Here is a 17,970-nt window from a genome sequence, read left to right on the forward strand (position 1 = left end):
CTTGATTCCGACTTGTCGACTTCCAAACTGTCAATTCCTCCTGGCAAGAGGAACAAGCGCTGAAGGCAAGGCAAGACACTGCACTTCAGATTCTGACGGCCGGTCGATCGCACTGATCGAGCCGGGAGTCCCAAGGCAAGCAAGGTCTCCCCTGTCCAGCACAGCTCAGCATCGCTCTCCATCTGCCGAGCCAACGCAAAACACCGTTCCCTTCAGGTCTCCTGTCAACCACACAAACTTCAGACTCGCTGTGAAGTCTTTTCTTCTTTGAGCCCGTCGCACTCGCATGGATTGCTGCGCCTAACCCTCTTCTGGTGCACCTGCGCCAAGTCGTTACCGCGCACTTCCTGGCCGTCAGCGTGAATACCGGCGTGACAGACCACCTGATTTCCCTCTGTGACCTCTCCAGCCAATTGCAGCCCGCCAATTTCAGGCTGTGGCAGACTGCCCAGGTGAAGGTACAGTCAGTGGCAGCCCAGTCATCAAAGTCTCTCGGTCACGCTTGCCACATTCGACCTTCCTCCAACCTACCTGCCGAAGTATCCAATCGACACATGCTTCTCGGAGAGCAATTCTTCCCCCCCTGCCTCCCCGCCTCCCCGTCTTCTCACTTTCTGAGGTCTGCAACCTCCGTCACTCCGTCACATCGTGGAACACACGTTGCCTTCCCCACAATTTCTTATTTCATTCCCGCCTATTCATCTCTTAGTACGCCAGGTACGCGATACTTTTCGATATTGGGCACTGTTCTTGCCCTGCCCTTGGCACTCGAGGGTTGGCGGCAGACGAACCGCCGTCACGAGACCCCACGAAGCCAATTGGCAAACAACCCATCAGGTCGCGCAACCAGCTCACCTTACCCTGGTAAGACGCGCCCATAAGTTCGCGATCCTGCTGCTCATCTACCTACCTCATTGCGGAGTACATATCCACCCCCTTGCTACCTCCCAATGTTGTACTTGCCCAGACACTCCTCCTGCAGGACGCGTCCATGGCCCGAGGCATCTGGCAATCCTCAAGTGAAGGAATCGCCGGGCAGTGCCGAGAGGAACTTGCTCTTAATAACCAAAAAGACCTTTCGTGCCTACACCACCTAGATGCCTCCAACCGGCATGATTCATACCTACTATGCGAAGCGGGTTGTCCGCTTGCCGCGCCTCTCCCCATTACCATACCTGACCTAACCTACCCGACCAACCATCCATCCTTACCTTATGCCTTACCACAGCTCGACCGTTTCTGCGCCGCCCTGCCATCACTCATTGCTGGCCCTTCCTTCTGCCTGGGGTAGCACCCCTTGTCTCCAGCCATACATCCCACCAAAGTCTCATTCGGCCGGTTGCTTTTCACTCCATTGTACGGTTACATCATCGCGTATCCAATGCACAGACACATCCTCCGTTTTGATACAGATCGCTGATTCTATGATCAGGAACAGTGCCTGTCCATCTGCCGGCACTGACGCCGAAGCCTCATGGCTGCCGTCGCATCTCTTCCCTCCGCAATGCTACCTCGGAGTCAGATGCCAATCCGCCGGAATGGCCTGCTCGAGCTCCAGGGAATTCCGCCAATCCTACGGCCCCTCCTGCGGGCCTATTTGCTGGGCTATGCCTCCGCCGTCGGCCCCAGGATCTTGACCCTGTTGCTGCAGTACATCACCAAGAGGCGCCGCAAAAACGGAACTGATGACAAGCAATGCGCTGGGTTCGTGGCGCAACTGAGGCGAATAGTCTTCGCCGGTCTCGATCCACAACGTTTTCCTACGTTTTGCGCCGTCATCGTTGGCGGTGGCTCTCTGTTAGAGGTATGTCACTAGACACCAGTGAGACGGACTCGGACGCCGGCTATGTGAGAAGGTGGATCGTCGTGTCTTCAGCTGAGGCTAGACCCCTCAATTGTGTGGCAACAAGACGACATGCGAACTTCAAAAATCCGTCTTTGCCATTAGCCCTGCCGTTGATAAGACGAAGAGTCCAATCTTTGGTTATCTTCAGCCTTTCAATGCTGCTGGTCGTAGGCTAGTCAAAGCACACAGCGTCCCTTGCATTCGTCTCTTTCTATAGGACGTCTGCAACTCATCTCACTGGCTTGGCGTCCTGGCTTTCTTTCGCTGGATCCTTTGGCTTGTGTTGGTTGCTGATATATTATGATAGGAACCACTTCGGACGCTTCTTGAGCAGACTGCAAAAAGCCTCAGTGAGGCTACGCGTGTGAGGTATGTAGATCCGATATAATGGCCCGCTGTCTAGAAGCGCCGAGTCTAGAGTTGTGGGGTTCGTCTGGTGTTGGCAAATTCTAACTCGGGTCCAGACTTGCAAGATGCAGCGCCACCTTCATTGCCGCCTGGTTTAGTCTGAAGCTCCTGCAGTCGAAGAAAACTGCGGGGTTCACAGAGGTAGTTCCAGTCAAGTCCGATGCTCCACCCGGAGTCCAGGAGAAGGAGATACGCTACGCCGGGCGAACACTCGACCTGACTCTATTCACACTCACCCGAGCTCTCGATGTGCTGGTGGGCGAAGTATGGTCTCGTAGGCGTGCACGTCGCGTAGCTCAGGGCAAATGGACTACGGTAAGACCAGTGACCTCCGACAACAGTCGCCTTTAATACTCATGCTCGCTAGGTTGAGTCAATCATCGGCAGGTTCACTGACCCATGCTTGTTCGTCTCCTCGTGTGCTCTGATCATGTGGGCGTGGTTCTACAACCCCTCCAGGCTCCCAATTGCCTATAACAAATGGATCAGCTCGGCAGCAAACGTAGACATGCGGCTGATTGAAGCCCTCCAAAGGCTGCGTGATGGCAAGCTCATCTACGGCAAAGAAACTGGACAGGCAGAGTTGCTTCAGGGCATGTGCGCCAAGTACAAGTGGCCGATGGACTGGGGAGACCCAGCGAAATCCGTCCCCATTCCCTGCGAGATGGTCCACATGGGTGTCGGCCCGTCGTGCGAGCTCCATGCGTTGAGCCGTTTCTATCGGTCGTGGAAGTGGTCCATGGCCATGTATCTCCCGCTGAGCATGGCGCTCCTCGTACGGGGGCCCATCAACAAGAAGAGCCTCGTGCGGGCTCTGCTCTCCGCGTCGCGGTCGTCGGCATTCTTAGGAACATACATTACCTTGTTTTATTATGGCGTGTGCCTCGCGAGGACCCGACTTGGGCCTCATATCATTGGCAAGGACCGGGACGCAAGACAGACGATCGACGCGGGATTCTGCGTCGGTACGGGGTGCTGTCTCTGCGGCTGGAGCGTCCTTGTCGAGACGCAAAGCCGTCAGAAGGACATGGCTCTTTTCGTTGCCCCCCGAGCCATGGCCACGCTGCTGCCGCGCCGCTATGGCATGGACAAGCAGTGGAGAGAGACGGTTGTGTTCGCTGCTAGCACGGCAGTCGTGTTTACCTGCATCTTGGAGAACCCAAAGCGTGTAAGAGGTGTTCTTGGTAGTGTACTTGGATTGGTGTTGCGAAACTAGAGCTGGATCTTGGCATCATGGGCACAAGCCGGATAGAGGACTGTAAGATGGTATAGAACATGGAGCATATGATTGGAGATTTGGTTCCGTTGTACTTTGTTGTAAAGTCAGTTGGATAGAGCATTTCGGTTTCAAGAGTGGAGTTTCCAAATGGTTGTACACACACAAGGTTCATAGACGTGGTGGGCGACGGGTGGGCTGAATTTTGGCCTCACCCACAATCCAGTCACTGTCCGGGTTCACGAATGAGTCACAACATACTCCACTGCGTGTGTCTTGAGGCACTTGTGGTCGTGAATTTCCAACAAGCAGCAAGCACGGTAGCTCAGGGGTAGAGCGCTGGGCTCATAACCCAGAGGTCCCTGGATCGAAACCAGGTCGTGCTATCGTACTTTTCTTTTTGCTCGTATCGTCCATTCTTATATGAGACTGCCTGTTTCCCCCATGCTAGAGCCACTGCGTTTCCTGTAGTTTTACAGCTTACTGTCGTCGTCGTCCTCCTTATCATTATGATTATGCCTGTTATTATTTTCGTGGCTATTCTTTCTCCTATTATCGTCTAAAGTATTATTATCTCTATTATCATCGCCCGTTATACAAACCATTCATTACACGGGAATTGCATCCGCGCAGACACAGAAAAGTTAGTCAGTCTCGTTTAGATTTCTACTTCCTTGAAGATCGTGGACACTATTTGAGTGCATCTCGCCCCGTCTGCCAGTTTAGCATTCACATCCACTTCTTTTCCTTCATCGTTTGCGCCGAATTGGGGCACACAACCCGCCATGCCGCGTGGCATAAAACTCTTTTCTTCATTCTAAATGCCTCCGAAGATCAAATAATATCCAAATAGTGGACAATCAGCATAGATGATTGCCGGTTGGACACATTGATCGTGGTAGCTCAACATTGTTGCCGGACCACTTCTAATAGATCAACTCCGTTATCGGTGCGACGACATCGACAAAGCCATGCTTGCGTGTGCTGTGGTCGGTGAATCGACGGACTACGGACGTAGCTCATTGCCGGCGGCGATCCATCTCGGGGCCGGGTTCGAGTTTCTCGGGGATAAGCGTCCTGGGGCGGGGCCGGGACCCCGCCGCCACGGCCGCCCACCGCGATACGGTAACGACCCCCGGCGACGAGGCCCACTGGTCATTTACCTCGCCCAATCCTACGCCTTGGCTTCCACCCTCCAATTGAACTGGCAAACTTAGTTCCCATGTCTTTGCATGATTCAAGCTCTGCTCGGCAATCAGAGTTGATTGTGGGCTTTCGTGCTGCGACGTTGACGTTGTAGGACAGGCGAGATTCTACGAAAGCATTATCGAATGGGCCTTTCGGAACCGGCAAATACCCTGGTTACTCTACCGTTGAAAATGGGGCATACTGCGTACGCAATTCTGGCCCAGTTTACGAATAGCAAACCAACTCTTGGGCAGCAAGCAGCGGACCAAGGCTTCCAGCGGCCAATTTCGCAAACTTGGGCACCGCACTCCGCACGGGAGAAGCTGGCAATGTCTGTTGCCAAGTCCACATCGTCTCAGCTGCCACGAAAATGTCAAAAGCCTCTGGCGCAGATTGTTCTCAAAAAGGGGGGGCATTATTGCTTCTGTCATCTGGGTATCAGCAGCCATCATCGTAATGGGCCAATTGGAGCCTCCATTCGATATTAAAAGGGAAAGCTTGGCGCAGATTCCCACGAGGGATTCCGGAGGCTCCCCCGCCGCAACAGCCCCTTTCAATAACTCGACGTTGCCCTTTGTGTTGTTTCCGGGACCCCCTGCAACGTACAACAACCAACAGCTGATTGTCAGGCAGTCACACAGTTTCTTTGGCAAACCAGCTCTCGCGCTTGGCAGAATGCCATGCGTTTTAGACCAGATCAAAGAAGCAAGTAAGAGGATGACTGCAGAGCCAAGTCCCAAGAAGAAAAGGGAGAGAAATACTCTCAAAATCGCTCAGCCTATGCAAACAGACAGACACTAGACAGAGGAATGTTTCCTAGAAGCCAGTGATACAAACGAAACGAGGATCCCTGGCGTGGATCACATCGCGCCGTTCCTTCGGGTCGGGGCTAACTGCGTGGGCAGTCTGATTCCGAATGCCGGCCCCGGTCCCTTCCTTGAACCTCTTTCCTTGGCCCTGGAGGAAGGCTGAAAATGGATATGGAATGCTCTTCGTATTGCAGAGTATTGAGCGTATAAGAACATGCTGCCCACTGATCACACCCTCTGGAGAAAAACAAAGCGCTAGAGACCAGGGTCCTTTCCTTTACCCACCTTCCTTTCTCTCTTCCCTTCCCCAGGCCTTTCACCTCGCTCACTCACCATCGAAATTTCACTTCTCACCTTCACTTGGGCTCTTCGATTTTCTTTTCCCACAAACAGAAAATTCACAAAACACCGAAACCTCCATACCTGAAGCAGTGCTAAACCGCCGAAAATGAAGTTCACCATCTCCATCGTCGCGGCCTCGCTCACTGCCGTGGTTGCCGGCAACCCTGTCCAGGCGCGCGTGGACTCTATCACCACCCGCGCCGCCAACGGCACCACCAACTGCACCACCGCCCTCCCGGTCAACTACGGCGCCCTCATCTTCAACGGCCTCGACATGATCGACATCTGGGGCCCCCTCGACGTCCTCCAGCTCAACGCCCACGCCTACAACATGAACGTCCACTTCATCGCGCCCACCATGGACCCCATCATCGCCGGCGTCGTCAACGCCAGCGACCCGGCTCTCAACAAGTTCGGCTCCAACTTCTGGCCCTCCATCCAGCCCACCGCCACCTTCGCCGACGATCTCGACCTCGACGTCCTCATCGTCCCGGGCGGCCCCGGCGTCCGCGCCGCCGGCCTCGAGCCCATCGTCGAGTACATCAAGGAGATGTACCCCAAGGTCAAGTACCTCATCACCATCTGCACCGGCGCCAGCCTCGCCGCGCGCGCTGGCGTCCTCGACGGCAAGCGTGCCACCACCAACAAGCGCGCCTGGGCTCAGATGACCGCCTTCGGTCCCAAGGTGAACTGGGTTGCCCCTGCTCGCTACGTCATTGACGGCAACATCTGGTCTTCCTCTGGTGTAAGTTCATCTCCAACTCAGTCTGAATGAAGAAGGAGCTTCTTACTGACTTAAAATGTAGGTAACCTCCAGCTTGGATCTCACCTACGCCTTCGTCGCCGAGGTTTACGGCCAGAACCAGAGCACCCTCATCGCCAACACCATGGAGCACACCCCCCTCGCCGCCGACGACGATGTCTTCACCGACATCTGGAGCGTTCCCCACACCAACAACTAAGCATGAACAAAAAATCTTGGGTTCGGGATTTTTTGATCGTTTGGGTTTCCATTTCTTCTTGGGAGTTGGTTGCATACAAGATGCATAGCAAGCGAGGATTTTGATTCGAGAGAGAACACTGCACCGCGGTGCAGGTATGAAGCAGAGATTTGGCCCGAGAGCCATTAAGATTCAGGTCTATCTGATGAATACAGGCCAAAGTTTCCCATACACCTTCGCTGTTCGTTACACGTGATATGCTGCTACTTTACTGTGAAGTTCCCTCAGTTCAAGCAGACTTGGAAGCCTTCTCGGCTGCGAGCATCTGGTGGATGCTCTCCTTGAGCGTGACTTCGAGAGGGGTTGGCTTGATCCCCAAGACCTTCTCCGCCTTGCTGGTGTCGATGGTGTAAGTCTCCTCGATCTTGCCATACCCGGGACGGCCTTCCGGAATCCTGCTCTTCAGCTCAGGGACCTCCTCGCGAAGGATGTCCGCCGCAGTCTGCCAGTCAAAGTGTGTGCCGATGATGAACCTCTCACCAGCAGCCTCGGGCCTTTCAATGGCGTTGAGAAGAGCCTGGGCAACATCCTTGACGTCGGTCGATGCGGCAAAGTCCGTCGGGAAGACAGACTCGGCGCCGACCAGCTTCCACAAGAGACCGACCGACGTCGCCAGCCGGTTGAGGTCGAGCTTGCCCAGATAGGGACCGAACACCCAGGGAGGGCAGATGTTGGCCAGGGTAAAGGTGGCTTCCTTATTCTCGCCCATCCACTTCCACATCGCGCTCTCAGCGAGTCCCTTCGAAGCACAGTACGCCGCCACGCCGCTGTCTGTCTTGGCCGCCTCCTCGTACGTCATGGGATTCCAGTCCTTCTCGGTGTAGACATATCCCGCGCGGTAGCCCTGTGACAGGTCGATGACGGACGCGAACGACGAGACGTTGGCGATGCTCTTCACTTGGGCGCCATACTGCTTCGCGGCCTCGAGGATGGCGACGGAGCCGTTGATGGCAGGTTGGAGGAGGTCGACCTCGTTGTCCTTGGGGTCGACGATGAAAGGGGACGCTGTGTGGACGATGCCAGTCACGCCGGCGAGGGCGTCCTTGTAGGACTCGTGCTTGGTGATGTCCGGGACGATGGCGAAGGTGAGGCGGTCTGACGAGGCGGCTTCCGGGAAGGTTGAGCGGAGGTTGGCGAAGGAGGATTCGGATCGGGCCGTGGCGCGAACCTTGTAGCCGCGCTCGAGGGCGAGACCGACCACGTGGGTGCCAATGTAACCGTTGGCGCCGGTCACTAGAAGTGTCTGGTTGGATGTCATTGCGATGTAGGTATTTGCGTTTGGTTGTGTGAGTTAGCTTCGTAATTCGTTGTTGGATCTGTGTTCTTGGATATCATCTCAGTTGTTCTGCCCGACTTCGAGTTTCGTTATATACTGTTCAAGCAATGCCTTGCGAGTCATAAGCACCATCTCACTTCATGATGATTCGCAGTCTAGGACCTTGACGGCGACCCCGTAGGCCCAGCATCGTACTCCACTCCATCATTTGCAACTCGGCGGATGGCATTCAAGATGACACCATTCGGAGGGATTGTTAACACACATTGTGGATAAGCAGACGACCTTGCGGCTCTGAAGTCGCTGTTTACGGTAACTGTTTTGACCACTTGGTCATCCTGAATCGCAATGCTCCATTCAATTTCCCCGAGACGGATGAAATCTCACCCGTGTAAACAGCAGCTTCTTTGGGAATGAGTAAGCGATGGCTTGGTAAGACGAATTGTCCAGTCGACAACTGTTTGTAAGGTCGTGATGTCCGAATTGTAGTGCGGCCTTAAGTCTTCAAGTGAGAGTCGAGTGTCGTCGACAACGAGCTTTTCGCCGAAGTTCTCAAGGTGAAGTTGCGGCGATAAGCTGGTCGTGGGGGACCGTGGGGGTTCAATGGCGGCAGGCTGCACTTTTGGTGGTCAGCAATTGTCTGCTTTTGGTGCTGCATAACTGCACAACTTGTGCACATTAGTAATCCCGACTTGGGCCGACGTCATCGGCCTGTTTTACGTCAAGTTTACCACACCAAAGCCGAACACCACCGGTGTAGGGTGTCTCGGTGTAAGTCGGGTCCACCTGAGGTGAACACCGCTCACCGAGACGTAGACCTCGAAATACTTGACCTTGAGATCTCATCTAGATTACTTTTCCCAGCGTAAGGGGCGCAGATATCATGGTCACACGGTTGAACATACACGCCTCAAGCATATTTCTGACCAATGAGCATAGTCGAATTGAGCTCCGCCAGGCTACCCGTCCTCAAGCAGGATCATGATAGATCCCGAGTTCCATTCGTGATGCCGCTGTCACTCAGGCACGAGGCCTCCCGCGGTAACCGCAAGAAGGAGAGCCCACTGATTATGCAAGCCGGAAGGTGGATTGCGATTTGCTGGACCAAGCTGCCAGCGCTGACGACGTTCCCGACTTACACGCCCGCAACGTCCCGGTTGTCCAGCCGCGGCTGCCAAGCGACCCACTGGATTGGACACGAACCCCAGGTCGTTGAAGAGTCTCTGAGGCTAATTGCTGCTAGATGAGACGAGGTTCCAGATCTCCAGGCACGCGCTCCTGTACCCCGGCTCGGCAAACGGTAGCTTAATGTATGGCATCGGGGCAGCGGTCGGGAGGAACCGGAACCGGAGCGGAAATCTGGGGTAGGTCGGGTCGAACCTCGACGAGGGCGCATCATTCCGGGGCGGCTGGCGGCAAACGGGGCCAGCTCGATGCTTGGACGACTACGTTCCCGTAGCCGTGCTCCATGTAAGTCGAACGCACCCTGGTAAAGGTGGACTTGGAAGACAACGACGTCCCTATCGAGGCCGTGGGAGCACGGCCAGATGAGCAGTGGCATATCGCAAGTTTCATGGGTGACCGCACAGCCTGCGCCCTTGACATGTCAAGTGTGTAAGCCAGAGGCAAATGTAAGCAGTGAAGAGTCTGATGATCTGACAAAATCTGCTCGTCTGATTCTGGACAGCTCTAGCAGGCTTATGAGGAAGCTAGCTAAACAATTTGGCCGAGCGGCTCAACCACCTTGTTTACTGTACACAGAAAGGACCAGGATGCTCCTCAGGGGTACATATCGTACGTGTCGTTGGTGGAGGGAAAGTGACGGTAGAGTCATATCATGCCAGGTCGATCGATGTTCAGACCATGCAAAATGATCCAATCTTGGCCCTGGCGCCGCCAGCTGGCGGGCGTCAGAGGGACCGGCGGCAAACACGAAGACCGCGGCATTGACGTCGACGGGTATCCTCGGTAGCGACCATCGTCAGTCCCGATATATTCGGGAGTTGCAAGACGACATAGGCGAAGCCAGGAGCTCTGGGGGCCGATGAAGCCGTGATGCTCCGGCGCTTCGGGCCAGGCGTTCTGGCTTGTTAGCTCATTGGGTTGGGGGAGTCGTGAGCAGATCTCGGACCCCACCAGAGCCGGAATGGCCCCAGCCCTGTTTTGATGGACCGGGTTTGCAATCAAGCGGCAGGCCAAGGCCCGAATGGCAACAGGACTGAACTGATTCGATGTACCTCGCATGTACACCAAGTTGGCGATGGCGTATCAGTACCCAGAAATGGAATTGCAGCAGCGGTGGATGTGTATTTTTGTGCACATGGTTCCAACATGTTCCAACACAGACAAGGGAGCGGAAGTCGGATCCAAATCAGGAGCGGTCCATATTGGATGACCGAGAACGGAGCGTTAAACGGCCCTTCTCGACCATTATCTATGATGAGCTAAAATCGGCCGAGTCGAGGAAGTGCCTCATGGACCAGGCAAGGCGTTTCATTAGCTGGGCTCAGTCAAGCTTGGCGGGTTGAGTGACAATATGGAGCAGTGAGTGATTTATGGAGCTGTCGATTTTTTTCTTTCTCAGGTCAGGTCGCTGTCGGCGAAGGTCAAAAAAAGCCGGAGGCAGGGATGCGTGATGCATGGTGTTTGGTGCTAGGGGCGTCTGGGAGGATTGGCGAGATGGTGAGAGGTGAGCTGTTTGAACCCTGTGGCATGTCGTGTCTTGAATCCAGTTGAGAATGACAATAAAAAGAAGCGACCCTCAAAAACTGGAACGGTGAGAGGATCACAAAAGGCGCCAAAGCTTTGGCGTGGGCCATTGTGCATGGTGGCAGTGGTGTCGGACATTGTTGATGTCGACCAGGGGGGGTAGCTGCGAGCTGATGTAACGAGGGGCAGGCCAGCAACGCCCAGCAGGGGGCCAAGGATAAGGTGCCGGAGCTGACTTTTTTTCTCGCTGGAAACCCAGGGAAGCTGCGGCGTGCCCCTCCATTGCCCCTCCTTGCGAGAGGTAGACGACTACCGACCGTCCTGATCCTGACAATGCTGGCCTGCTCGAGTCGTCGGTCCGGTGAAGAAGAAGTGACACCACCACAGCGCCCCGCCGGGGAATGAGGCGAGGGAGGATACGATAGATCAGGATTCAGGAGAAACAAACCATTGCTTAGTCGTTCATCATGAGATGTTTGATGGAGGAGACATGGAGCTCGGACAATACGGGATGTAGTTGAGGTGTCAAAATAAGTGGTGAGAAGGTAGGGGCCGCCACAGTCGCCGTCAACACCATCCTACCGCCGCCGCCGCACCTGTGCTGTGTGTTTTGAAGTACCCTCCCTGTCTTTTGGTTATACGGAGGTCGGATGGCAAGATGATGGATGCCGACATTAGATGTAATGATTCCACTGATTGGCATTGGCAAAATGACACTGGCAAGCTATACCAAGCACCCGGAGGGTGTCAGGTTTCCGGCTAACGCATCGACACTCAAAAATGGCAGCAGCGCCTTCCCGCTTGATGCCCCGCCTTGGCTGTAAAAAGACGCACACCTGCTTGGAAGGAGTGGATGAGAAGGCACGACATGGGAAAGTACGAGACACGCGTTACGGGAGGAGCTTGCCTGTTGCCAAAAAGTGTGTGTCACTCACCAGCTCACCCGGCGTCGACCGGGCAATCGCCCATCTCAACCATCCCGTCGCCTGCACCGGCGATACTGGGAGTCACCCCTGCGGAGTGCCCCTACCTGGTACCTCCCTAACTTGCGTCAAGTCCGCACCCGCATTGAGGCTGGTGGTGGTGGTGGTGCTGCTGCTGGCGAGGTGAGTGAGGTGTGTGAGGTGCAAGGTGCACTTCCTACCTCTCCATCTCAGGTTGCTTTAGTCGGGTCCCTCTTTCTTGGCCTGGGCCACTGCACGGCGTGGGCGTGGACATGGGCGTGGGCATTGGCGTTGCGTTGGAAAGACCACCCCACCATCTTCCCTCAACCAAATTTACAAAAGGATCTCGCGCGCCCTTCCACCTCCGTCCATTCCGTCCCTCTCTCTCTTCTTCTGCCATTGAAAATCTCTTCCACACCTCGATCCATCTCTGATCTCGTCAAACCGACGTGATACCTAAACAAGGTGAGCACCAGCTCCATCCATAGCTCCAAGAGCTGTACACAGCTTCTACAACCCCACTCTGCCCCTCGACAACCAACCCCGCCATCGCCGCAAACTTCGTCATATCACAATCGTCGTCGCAGAAATCTGACTGACTCTCGTCATCTTTACAGACACTTTTCTTATACACACCTAAACAGACAACATGGCTCCCATCAAGGTCGGCATCAACGGCTTCGGCCGCATTGGACGTATCGTCTTCCGCAACGCCATCGAGCACCCCGAGGTCGAGATCGTTGCCGTCAACGACCCCTTCATTGAGACCAAGTACGCTGTGAGTATCACCCCACCTACCCCTCCAAGCTCGACATGACTTCACATCCATCACCACCACTACCGCTGTCATCCGCTTTCGCCGCCCGCGTTTAGTACACAAGAAGGCCATCATGAATTAATGCCAATTGAAATCATGGGTCGGGACGGCCGCACACATGCTATCACTCATATCAGCACCATCTGTCACATTTACTGACTCGCTCTTCACAGGCCTACATGCTCAAGTACGACTCCACCCACGGCATCTTCAACGGCGAGATCAAGCAGGAGGGCAACGACCTTGTCATCAACGGCAAGACCGTCAAGTTCTACACCGAGCGTGACCCCGCTGCCATCCCCTGGAAGGAGACCGGCGCCGAGTACGTCGTCGAGTCCACTGGTGTCTTCACCACCACCGACAAGGCCAAGGCCCATCTTCAGGGCGGTGCCAAGAAGGTCATCATCTCTGCTCCCTCCGCCGATGCCCCCATGTACGTGATGGGTGTCAACGAGAAGTCCTACGACGGCAGCGCCGACGTCATCTCCAACGCTTCTTGCACCACCAACTGCTTGGCTCCCCTCGCCAAGGTCATCAACGACAAGTTCGGCATCGTTGAGGGTCTCATGACTACCGTCCACTCCTACACTGCTACTCAGAAGACCGTTGACGGTCCCTCCGCCAAGGACTGGCGTGGTGGCCGTACCGCTGCTCAGAACATCATTCCCAGCAGCACTGGTGCCGCCAAGGCTGTCGGCAAGGTCATCCCTGAGCTCAACGGCAAGCTCACCGGCATGTCCATGCGTGTTCCCACTGCCAACGTCTCCGTCGTTGACCTGACTGCCCGCATTGAGAAGGGTGCCAGCTACGACGAGATCAAGCAGGCCATCAAGGAGGCCGCTGAGGGTCCCCTCAAGGGCGTCCTGGCCTACACTGAAGACGATGTCGTCTCCACCGACATGATCGGCAACCCCAACTCCTCCATCTTCGACGCCAAGGCCGGTATCTCCCTGAACAACAACTTCGTCAAGCTCGTCTCCTGGTACGACAACGAGTGGGGTTACTCCCGCCGTGTCCTCGACCTCCTGGCCCACGTCGCCAAGGTCGATGCCTCCAAGTAAATGTGCTGAGCATCGGAGGATGTTGATGAGAAGTACCAAGACCGAAATGGTCTTTTAATGAAATAAAGAAACGACCATCAAAAGCAGTAAAATCGGAAGATGGGCAGTCTTTCAGACGGGAGGGCAACGATGACGCAGAGTCTCGAGAGGCCGGGAAGGATTATGGTTGTGTCTTTTCCTAAAAACAAAAACTCCCAAACTACATGTCCTTATGACGTCTATGAAATAGATCATGCCTACCCATCACAAAAGGTTCCCCCTATCGCAAAGTGATGTCGTGCTGTCTTGTTTCCTGCCCACGCGCGTGGGTAGTAGCGGCCGCCGGACGTGTACGGTATCAGTCTTATCGGTCAGATCATGCGTGACGGTCGGTAGTACGCGGTGTTCCGCTGATGGGTGAGGGGTTGCGGGGTCACTCTGGCGGCCGTTCTGCGGATGCCAGACCCAGATCGAGATCGACACTGCCGCACTGCTGTCACATCATTATGTTCACCATCTTCTACTTTTGCAATCTTTTCTTTTGGAATTCTTCGCATTTGGTTCCGAGAGATCTACACTGGAGTATCCTCGCGAGCTGTCATCGTCTTCTTTTTTGCAAAGTGTGAAATACCAAGCTGAATCAGAGAATTCCTCTGCGTCATTCCTTAGGTCCTCGACGCAGGACACACATACACACACCTGATGCTGCCGACCCCCTCCGCCCACTGACCGAGATGAAAAAGGAAAGAAAAACGAATAAACAAACGACACACAGGGGGGGATATCTTTTATGTACAAAAAGCCATACACACAGCCCTGGTTTTCCCGTAGAACGCCAAGCTTGAGAGTGACACACCAAAGAAGGAGAAAAAAGAGAACAGCCAAGAGGGAGGTGGTGTTGGTGGTAGTGATACCGATACCGATGAGAGTTTTGAGTGACGAAAACGGAAGAAAAAAAAAAGGAATTGTGAACCGTGCCAGGCTACTGGTGAGCTGCTCTGGGGATGTGATAGAAAGGTCATGTCATACAAGACTGCACAAACACGCGCGCGGGGGAAAAGAAAGCGATCTCTTCCTTCACCCCCCAACGATTTCCCACCTGTGACTTGAAAACGCCGTTGCCGAGCCTAACCGCCACGCTGACCATACAGAGATGATGAGGGAAACGGGAAAGGAAAGGAGTTCATAATACATGTTCATTAGGAGGGCCCTAATGCCCTTCTTCTTGCTTTGTTCTGGGGTTCTTGGCTTCGAATCGAGCCGTCCGTGAGCGTAAGGGAGGAATCGGCGACCGCCCGGGTCTTGAACGGACCAGCATCTCCGCCGGCATGCTATGATGTTCCGTTGGCCGCTGAGACTGTGACCTCGGCGCGCCACGACACGTGTTCCTGATGAGCCCAGCGCCGCATGATCCTCAGCGCCGACGAGACGGCTTCCTCCACTGTAGTCCACGGACCCATGTTTGCACGCATCGCGCTGTCCTCGACCCGCTCAGCAAAGTCCTGCGCCGACTTCCATGCATTCGAGCGACCTCGTTCGTGACCAATGATAGCTACCGCGTGTGGGCTTGGGTCGATGGACCAGTAACACCTGAGGAGCTCCTCATGGATCACGCCCTGGATCTGCCAGAACAAAGCCTCTAATGGTCCGCTCCTGCGCAGCTCCGGTCTCATGACGTTGAGCACCGGCAAGATACTGCCCCATTGCTTCGGGTCTTGGGCCTTGCTCTCTATTGAGCGCGCGTCCACCACCGCCCTGAAGCCGATCATGAAAGCCAGAGCCGTCTCGAGACCCAAGATGACGCCCAGCTTGCTGTCTGAGTCTGAGCTATGCCCACTTCGGTCATTTTTCCGCTCCAGCAACATATCGCGATCATGCTTCAACTTCGTTCCGAGCTTGCTAAACCGTGCATATCGTTCGCGCAGCGCTTGTATCTTCAGGGGGTTATACGGTTCCCTGACATCCCTCGTTTGCGGTCGGTCTCGGTCTGCTGAAGGCGGAGCTGCGGGAGTATGGCCGCTGCCGTCGCCAGGAGTGTTTACCGAGTTGCTCGATGCTACCCTTGACATTGACGTCGCGGCTTTCGAGGGAGTTGAGGGGGTAACAAGCTTGGAGCTAGAGACCTCAGACGTCCTTGGCCGTTTGACGGCAATCGAGTCGCCAATATTCTCCGTGCTTCCGATGGGTCTTTTCCTTGCCTGGGGCGGTGCTGGGGGCTCTATGCTCACAGATCGCTCTTTCTTAATCGCGTCCTTCTTGGGCGGAAGAGCCAGCAGTCTCTGAACCGTCTTGGAGATCTTCCTTGGATACCTAAGAGTCACCATAAACCTGTTGCGTGGTTTCTCCTTGATCTTGTCCTTAACATCTTTCCGATCTTCCTCCTCGTCCTTAACAATTACAGGCGGTCTCTTGTTGCTGGTAGGCGACTCTGGTGGATGTAGTTTCTGGCTTGGTGTTGATCCCTTAGTCGGTGTCTTCTTCATCCGGGCCAGTTCCTCCTCGACCGCGGGCGGTAATGTGGGAGACAGAAGCGCCGGCAGCCTGACGGGAGATTTTTGTCTTTTAGGTGGAGGCGGCGGCGGTGGCTCTGCCCTCGAAGGCTTTGGTGGTCTGTTTGGCTCGCCATTGTCATCGCGTCTCTTTTTATCTTTGGGGTGAGAGTCCGAATCGTTCGGCAGGTGGAGGGGTGAAAGTAGCGGCGGCATTGCACTCCTTGATGACGGATCTGTCTTGCTCTTGCCGCTTAGAGAGGGGCTCGGCCTGTTGCCATTGATGGAATCGCCCCTGGCGCGTGATACTGGCGACTTGTTGGCACCTGAGCCCAATGCCACCTTAAGAGCGGACCTCCCATTTGGTAAAGACGACGAGGCCGCGCTCGACTTGCTGTCCTTCTGCGGTGTCCTATCCAGGGAGGTGTGCAACTCTCTTCTCTTCGGGGTATCATCTCGGGGCGTTCGCGATCGATCGTCAAGCGGGGTGCTGGCTTCGGGTCGCGCTCGTTTTTGAGGTCGCAGATCGCCGTCGGTATCGTGGACTCGTTTCCGCTTCTCTGGGGTATCACTGCTCTCCTGCGTTGGCCTAGACCTTGCCTCAGTTCTACTTGATCTAATTGGTGTCGTTAGCGCCATGTCAAATAGGAAAGTACAGTTCTATCGCGATCGCACCTGTCGTCATTAGGAACATCGCGCGACTTATGCGCCTTTGAGTCCTTCGATGCTTCTGAATCTCGTACCCTGTTGGCGTCGGTCTTCTTTGGTTCGCGGTCGTTTCGACCGTCCGCTGCCTCTCTCCTAGAGGCGTCTGTCTTGGGGGTTCCCGAGTCGGTGGGTGACGCAGATGCCTTCTTCTGTTTATTCTTGTAATCACTCAGCGACAGCTTGGTCACTGTCTTTTTTTCCATTTTCACGTTCGACTCCTTGGCGGCGATTGGATTCGGAGGTTCCTCGCGCATGTCATAGTATGGACGGGTGAGTAACATGCCGCGATCAGCGTCGGACAGCAGGGTCATGTACTGCAGGCGTTGGTATTTGAACTCCTCGAAGACCTTGCTTTGATCCGGCGGGACGCGATAGCGTTGGTCAGGAGTGATAGAGAGGTGGTGCGGTCGATCGGGCAGAATGCGCTGGGCCAGCAGTTGGACCTTCTTCGCCGCTGCTTCCATTGTTTGGGGGCGTTTGCATGCCGGGGGGGCATGAAGAAAAAGGGATCGCGATATGCGCGGCCACAAGCGCAAGGTTAGGCAGAGGAAAAGAGCGATGCGATGGCGGAATGCGAGATGTGATGGTTGGAGGGCGATGTTCAGGTTGAGGTCGAACAACAAAGGGTCGCGATGGCAGCGGCCAATGCGAAGTAGATGGACGACGACGAAGGAGAATGAATGGGCGCCGGAGCAGAGCACTCAAGCCCTCTCCGTAGCCCACGAGGGAAAATATTCAAATCGGCGGCAATCAGCGCCGACGATTATGGCGATTGTGATGGTGTGGCCGGGTTGGGCGCTGAGAAGGAAATGTCGTGATAGCGTGACGTGAGTGTTGGCGGTACCGGGGTTATCTGGGAGGAATCGAGGGCGGGATGCTTCAGAATCGACAAGACGCGACCAGATGGGGTGGCATCAAATGGAAATCATCTAGCGAGGGGAAGTTGAGTGCGGCGATGGAAGAGTCGCGTCGTCGAGGATTAGGCGTCGCGGGGGCTCGTGGAGGAAGTCGGGGGGTCGGTTCTCGTATCGAGTTCGCCGTGGTTGCGGTTGTGATTCAGGACGTGGTTCGTCTTCTTTTGGTGGAGATGGTTGTCGTGGCAGTGGTGTATGCAGGCTCCAAACATCAGCCCTTGCAGCAGCGGCAGCAGCTCAGATGACCCGCAGCGCATTTCCCA

The 17,970-nt window shown here is 55.1% G+C and overlaps 5 protein-coding genes across 5 annotated transcripts; 3 read left to right on the forward strand and 2 right to left on the reverse strand.

The window, feature by feature from the left end:
- Positions 1-1,474: 1,474 nt before the first annotated feature.
- On the forward strand, positions 1,475-3,470 carry GCG54_00002245 (uncharacterized protein; the record flags this gene model as incomplete). Its single annotated transcript, XM_045402341.1, has 4 exons — positions 1,475-1,804; positions 2,154-2,215; positions 2,311-2,569; positions 2,622-3,470. 4 exons carry the CDS (start codon positions 1,475-1,477, stop codon positions 3,468-3,470), a joined length of 1,500 nt encoding a protein of 499 aa, XP_045258703.1.
- Positions 3,471-5,915: 2,445 nt separating this feature from the next.
- Positions 5,916-6,771, forward strand: GCG54_00002246 (uncharacterized protein; the record flags this gene model as incomplete). The annotated part of the gene is made up of 2 exons (XM_045402342.1): positions 5,916-6,554; positions 6,616-6,771. 2 exons carry the CDS (start codon positions 5,916-5,918, stop codon positions 6,769-6,771), a joined length of 795 nt encoding a protein of 264 aa, XP_045258704.1.
- A 268-nt stretch (positions 6,772-7,039) lies between these two features.
- On the reverse strand, positions 7,040-8,068 carry GCG54_00002247 (putative uncharacterized oxidoreductase; the record flags this gene model as incomplete). The annotated part of the gene is made up of 1 exon (XM_045402343.1): positions 7,040-8,068. One exon carries the CDS (start codon positions 8,066-8,068, stop codon positions 7,040-7,042), a length of 1,029 nt encoding a protein of 342 aa, XP_045258705.1.
- A 4,320-nt stretch (positions 8,069-12,388) lies between these two features.
- On the forward strand, positions 12,389-13,617 carry GCG54_00002248 (Glyceraldehyde-3-phosphate dehydrogenase; the record flags this gene model as incomplete). The annotated part of the gene is made up of 2 exons (XM_045402344.1): positions 12,389-12,517; positions 12,730-13,617. The coding sequence occupies 2 exons, from the start codon at positions 12,389-12,391 to the stop codon at positions 13,615-13,617; spliced, it is 1,017 nt and encodes a 338-aa protein (XP_045258706.1).
- Positions 13,618-14,927: 1,310 nt separating this feature from the next.
- Positions 14,928-17,257, reverse strand: GCG54_00002249 (uncharacterized protein; the record flags this gene model as incomplete). The annotated part of the gene is made up of 2 exons (XM_045402345.1): positions 14,928-16,701; positions 16,761-17,257. 2 exons carry the CDS (start codon positions 17,255-17,257, stop codon positions 14,928-14,930), a joined length of 2,271 nt encoding a protein of 756 aa, XP_045258707.1.
- Positions 17,258-17,970: the final 713 nt, after the last annotated feature.

The sequence above is a fragment of the Colletotrichum gloeosporioides genome, assembly GCF_011800055.1.
Source record: "Colletotrichum gloeosporioides strain Lc1 chromosome Unknown consensus_84, whole genome shotgun sequence".
NCBI classification, from domain to species: domain Eukaryota; kingdom Fungi; phylum Ascomycota; class Sordariomycetes; order Glomerellales; family Glomerellaceae; genus Colletotrichum; species Colletotrichum gloeosporioides.